The 5,966-nt window shown below is 48.7% G+C and overlaps 2 protein-coding genes across 2 annotated transcripts; one reads left to right on the top strand and one right to left on the bottom strand.

Annotated features, from left to right (window-relative positions):
- Positions 1-46: 46 nt before the first annotated feature.
- On the top strand, positions 47-3,546 carry GIQ15_04575 (DNA mismatch repair protein Msh3; the record flags this gene model as incomplete). Its single annotated transcript, XM_033551992.1, has 3 exons — positions 47-863; positions 922-2,003; positions 2,062-3,546. 3 exons carry the CDS (start codon positions 47-49, stop codon positions 3,544-3,546), a joined length of 3,384 nt encoding a protein of 1,127 aa, XP_033405722.1.
- A 481-nt stretch (positions 3,547-4,027) lies between these two features.
- GIQ15_04574 (40S ribosomal protein S28) lies at positions 4,028-4,399 on the bottom strand (the record flags this gene model as incomplete). Its single annotated transcript, XM_033551991.1, has 3 exons — positions 4,028-4,050; positions 4,112-4,234; positions 4,339-4,399. The coding sequence occupies 3 exons, from the start codon at positions 4,397-4,399 to the stop codon at positions 4,028-4,030; spliced, it is 207 nt and encodes a 68-aa protein (XP_033405721.1).
- Positions 4,400-5,966: the final 1,567 nt, after the last annotated feature.

Here is a 5,966-nt window from a genome sequence, read left to right as displayed (position 1 = left end):
GGCTCAGTTGCGTTAAATCTGTCCAGAAAGCAGAGGCGGAGGCATAATGAGCCAAACTCCAAGCTTGAAACGGAAGCAACAGACCATCTCTAGCTTCTTCACCAAGGCTACACCCAGCCCATCGTCGAACGGAAGTACGACTATTCAGAAAAAAGGGAAAGAAAATGGCCAACGACGTCATACTGAAGGGTCCCCCGGGCCTGAATCAAGGCCTCAGCAAGTGAATAATGGCCTCGGCGAAGGTGATGACGAGGACGATGATGAGGACGAGGTTATACTACCGGTAAAAAAACGAATAAGGAGCAGTGCCTGGAAACCTGCCGAGAAGGAACCAGAAAAGCAGCCAGAGATAAATGGTCATGATGCGGAGAGGGAAAACGAGCCACCCAGTCCTCCACCAAACGCAGAACCCCGGTCTTCTGCGTCTCGAGCAGAAATGTTCCGATTCCAATTGTCCCCTGTGCAACCCACGGCAGTAGAACAGATACCGGCTGCAGAACGGAAGCGAAAAGACCAATTACACCAGAAATTTGTCTGGCGGCTGGGCGGGCCAGATTGCCTTCCCTCCTTACGTTCTCACGATGGTGGTTCGGAAGTAGATCTAGCGATCGAAGGTGTGGCAAGCGATGAGGAGGAGGAACAGACAACGGCTCCTGCACCGAAAGGGAAAGCAGGGAAGAAAGCGGGTGGATCTAAACTGACACCAATGGAGAGGCAGATAATCGATATCAAGAATAAACATCTTGATGCGGTACTGTTGATTCAGGTGGGGTATAAATATCAATTTTATGGCGAGGATGCGAAGATTGCAGCCAAGGTATTAAGCATAGTGTGTATCCCGGGGAAATTGAGGTTTGATGAGCGTTAGTGTCCTCTTTCTACGCACCTTATGGGTTAACGGGCTAATGCTAGCTACTTTAGATCCATCGGAGGCGCATCTCACTCGATTTGCGTCAGCTAGTGTACCTATTCACCGGTTACATGTACATGTCAAACGGCTGGTGACCGCCGGGTATAAAGTTGGCGTGGTTAAACAGCTCGAGACCGCCGCTTTAAAAGCTGCTGGTGATAATAGGAATGCACCTTTTGTCCGCAAGCTTACGAACATGTACACCAAGGCAACATATATAGAAGGCGAAGCTGAGCTGGAGTTGTCTGGTGGCTTAGAACCGTCTACAGGCCATCTGCTCTGCTTAACAGAGGGCAGCGCCAAAGGCCAAGGCAATGATGAGAAGGTCCAAATTGGCATTGTTGCGGTCCAACCAGCTACTGGGAACGTTATATACGATAGCTTTGAGGACGGGTTTATGCGAAGCGAGATTGAAACGAGACTATTACATATTGCACCCTGCGAGCTACTCCTAGTCGGAGATCTGTCTACGGCAACAAACAAACTCGTGCACCATCTCTCGAAAGGCAGAATGACTACATTCGGCGATAGTGTGCGGATTGAGCGAACCAATAAATCCAAGACAGCCGCTGCCGAAGCACATAGCCATATCTCCAATTTCTATGCTGGAAAGATGACAGCGACAGGGACGTCAGAGGACGCAAAGGCGAGCAGCCTGCTTGATAAGGTGTTGAATCTACCTGAGGATGTTACCATCTGCCTCTCGGCTATGATTAATCATTTGACTGAATATGGGCTGGAGCATGTTTTTGACCTTACAAAATATTTTCAATCCTTTTCAGCAAGATCCCACATGCTGCTTAACGGCAACACGTTGACAAATCTGGAGATCTATCAAAACCAGACAGATTACTCCTCAAAGGGCAGCTTGTTTTGGAGTATGAACCGGACGCGGACAAAGTTTGGACAACGTCTACTCCGCAGGTGGGTTGGAAGGCCGCTGCTGGAGAAGGCAAAGCTTGAGGAACGCACTGAAGCTGTGACGGAGCTACTCGACTCAGAGAAAACTACTCTAACATACAACCTGGGGTCCCTTTTATCTCAGATCAAAATAGATCTAGAAAAGGCCCTGATTCGGGTGTATTATGGGAAGGTGAGTTAGCAGTCATTCCTAATATTCAGATGATAAGGTGTTCTGATGGCCATATTAGTGTACTCGCCCTGAGCTTTTAACCATGCTGAAAAGCATGCAAACAATCGCGACGGGTTTCTCGCATGTGAAGTCTCCAGCGGATACTGGCTTCACATCTCCTATCCTGAGCGAGTCCATCGCCATCCTGCCGACGATGCAGGAGGATGTTGTTACCTATTTAAATAAAATCAACGAAGCAGCAGCGAAAAAAGATGATAAGTATGATTTCTTTCGAGAATCGGAGGAATCCGAGGAGATAGGCGAACATCGTATGATGATCGGGACGATAGAGTATGAGCTCAAGGACCACCTGAAGTCTATCGCCGAGACTCTGGGTAAAAAGAAGGCCCAGTATGTGTCTGTTGCAGGGATTGACTACCTGGTGGAAGTCGAGAACTCCCAAGGCTCCTTGAAGAAGGTACCGGCCTCCTGGCGGAAGATCAGTGGTACAAAGAAGGTATCACGCTTTCATACCCCTGAAGTCGTGAAAATGATGCGGGAAAGAGACCAACAAAAGGAGTCTCTTGCTGCTGCGTGTGATACTGCGTTCTCATGTCTCCTTAAAGGCATATCGACGAAATACCAGCTATTCCGCGATTGTATCCAAGCTCTTGCAACAATTGATGCATTGTACTCGCTATCTGTCATCGCCGCGCAGCCAGGCTATGTCAAACCAAAGTACACGGATGACACCACCATCAGCATTTCGCAAGGGCGTCATCCGATGGCCGAGAAGGTTCTGATCGACTCTTACGTACCTAATGATACCCATCTAAGCACAGATGAAACCAGAGCTCTACTCGTCACCGGGCCTAACATGGGCGGAAAATCCAGCTACGTACGCCAGATAGCTTTGATCTGCATTATGGGCCAGATCGGTTCCTACGTGCCGGCGGAATCCGCGACACTGGGCATGTTGGACGCTGTATACACACGCATGGGGGCATTTGACAACATGCTTGCAGGCGAGTCTACATTCATGGTCGAATTATCAGAGACAGCAGATATTCTGAAACAAGCCACTCCGCGATCACTGGTAATACTTGACGAGCTGGGCCGTGGAACATCTACACATGATGGCGTGGCTATAGCCCAGGCAGTTCTAGACTACATGGTCCGCAGTCTACGGAGTCTAACGCTGTTTATCACGCATTACCAGAATCTCAGCCGACTTGCCCATGCATTCCCCGGCGGCGAGCTACGGAATGTGCACATGAAGTTCACCGAGACCGGCGATGAAGGCCAGGATATCACTTTCCTCTACGAAGTGGGTGAAGGCGTAGCTCATCGGTCGTATGGGTTGAACGTTGCCAAGCTAGCTAATATCCCGTCTGAGGTCTTGGAGGTCGCGAGAACCAAGTCTGAAGAACTGGAGGCTAAGATTAGCAGGAAGAAGATGGACGGTATGCTGAGGGGTATATTCCAGACTCTGTCTGATGAGAACTCCGATGAAAGTGCCATGGACCTTGTTGGGCGTCTTCTGAATGATATCGAGCTGTTGTAATTTTAGCGTTTGGGGGTTTGGCTATCTTGATATAGATGTACCATATAAATGATATCCTTGGTTGGACATTTGATGAAAGTCAATACATAATTGCATTCTTCTCATCTAGCCGTGTGCCACTTCAAATGCGCCTGAAACCAAAATGAGCTGAATGTTGCTCCTTAGGGTATATATCCCGAGAACATCAGCACCTAGCCACCTGGCAAGCTGGCCTTCAATTCCGGGTCATGAACAAAAGGCGAATGGAATGGTAATAGTTGTTTTGAAGCTCTTGATTTCGTTTATTTTTAGGATATCAGAAAGGCTTTCGAATTAATATCGAGTAGTAACAGGAAATCGCGCCCAAGTTAACACCCCTCCGTTATATCATGGCCACCACCAAACAACTCTCCGTCTATCGGAGTCTGCGGGCTTCTCTTTCGGATTCGAGGAGACACAGGATATCGTCGACACGGACTATACAGATAATTAGTTAAATTCGTCATGGGTCGCAAATTCCACCGACTGAGGAATCGCCGGAAATCGAAAGTTGCTCTCAACCAAGAGAGAGAGAGATCGCGCATACCTGGGCCCTTGACGTTGCGGATGATGCTTCGGTTGGAGTCGTCCATGAACTCAACGCGGACTTGAGTGACACCTCCTCGGGAGCCTAGTTCGTGCAAAAAGAAAACCATATTAGCCTTATATTCTGGCCAAAATCATCGTCCGTTTCCTCAATTTCCGTCCCGACCCTGCGATTCCTTGCCCGAATGGCCCTTTTTCATATCTCCAGAGCCGAACAGTTAAACGTACCGGTGCGACCGAGAACGCTGGTCACCTTAGCGTATTTAGCGGGAACTTTGCCAGCATCCATGGTGGGCGATGTGCGAGTGTGTGAGGGAGAGCTGGAGGAGTAGCTTCGTGCTGCGGTGGTCGGGTGAGAAGGTGAAGTTGTCGTTGAAGTTCGCGATGTTCGAGAATAACGAAATTCGATCTCGTTGTGGGAAGCAGTTTCTGCCGACTAGCGGCCCGCCGGATCGGGCTGGGCGGTGAGAACCGGCGGAAGGTTTACCCGAAGTCCCGCACTAGCCTAATACGGCATATAGCCCTAAGCCCTGATAACTTCCCAACCAGGCAACTACGATATACTCTCGACGTCAACAAGACAACGCTTTCTTATACGGAGATCTACTGAGTCTTGAAGATGCTATCTTTATCAAGAATGGGATGATGCATTTATTCTTCATGGAATAAGATTGAGGACTGCCTAGGACGAACAAGTCTTATGGAGACCGCCGTAGTCTTTCTTTCTTCTTGCCTTGGGTATATGTTGCATTGCCGGTAGAAGATCCCTTTGTTATTATGGTCCACGTCTAGAGAACGTTAAACAAGAACTCACTGTAAGCCCTGCAAGTATATTAACTAGATACTAACTATAAATAGGGCCTCCAACAGAAGCTGCAGATTTCGGGGACTCTCTAAGCCGAGTGAATAGGATTGAAGCAACGCTTCACATTGAGGACCTCCTTATCTAGGTTGTCAAGAAGATTTCCCCAGGGAGGCTACGAGCGGATGTACAAACAAACGGAGTCCTCCGGTAGCGAGAGTTACAGATGAGGACTTTAAAAAGCGGGAGTGCCTACGACATACTGGCCGGTTAAGTGTCTTCCAGGGGTTTATACAAAGTATACTCCTATCCTAACGTCCCTACCTTGCTATATTATATTTTATAGTACGTGGCAGCATTCGACCCGGAGTTAAAGACTCTGACGGAGCCCGACATGGAACAATATTGTGATGAACGGTCAGCTCTATCCCCCCGCTTAGAAGGGACCGTCGAAGATATACACCATGAAGCCGTCGAATTCCAGTCGCTAGATGATCACCCGGGATGCAGGGATCGCCGTCACTGCTGGTCTGGCTGGCTGCGTTTCTTATCCGTCACTGTAGGTTTCCAGGGGTCGTTCTAATCAAGCCTTGCTCAGACCCCAGTGATATACGTCGTTAATTATAACATCAAACCAAAAGGCGAAATTACCGGACGTCTGGCTCGATCTTGTACGTTGATATAGAGTGCACTAGTTTGACACTGTCTAATGAAGCTCGTCAAAAGAAATTCTATTAAATGAAGTGGCTTGCCAGGGAAGTTCACGTGCTTTGAGTTTAGGCTGGAGGGGAAATCCTTATCAAAGTTGATCCGAAGCTTCCTGCGCCCGCGATTGGGCTGTGTCATGACGATGGTGAGGAGTTGTCGCCATTTGAGCTGAGCTGCATATTTCAAGGATTGTTGAAGGCCGAGGGGCTGTACTGCTGTCGTTTCACCCTTATTCGCTGTCGTTGTCGTCCTCCGGCTTTTATAAGACCGGATACAAGGCCAATTGCACTGCTCGCGGTTGACTCACCATTTCTTTAGCACTCCCCAACACAATACGCCCTTTGCA

Source organism: Arthroderma uncinatum (genome assembly GCF_011692745.1).
Source record: "Arthroderma uncinatum strain CBS 119779 chromosome Unknown scaffold3, whole genome shotgun sequence".
In the NCBI taxonomy this organism is placed as follows: domain Eukaryota; kingdom Fungi; phylum Ascomycota; class Eurotiomycetes; order Onygenales; family Arthrodermataceae; genus Arthroderma; species Arthroderma uncinatum.
This window is presented reverse-complemented; position numbering and strand designations above follow the sequence as displayed.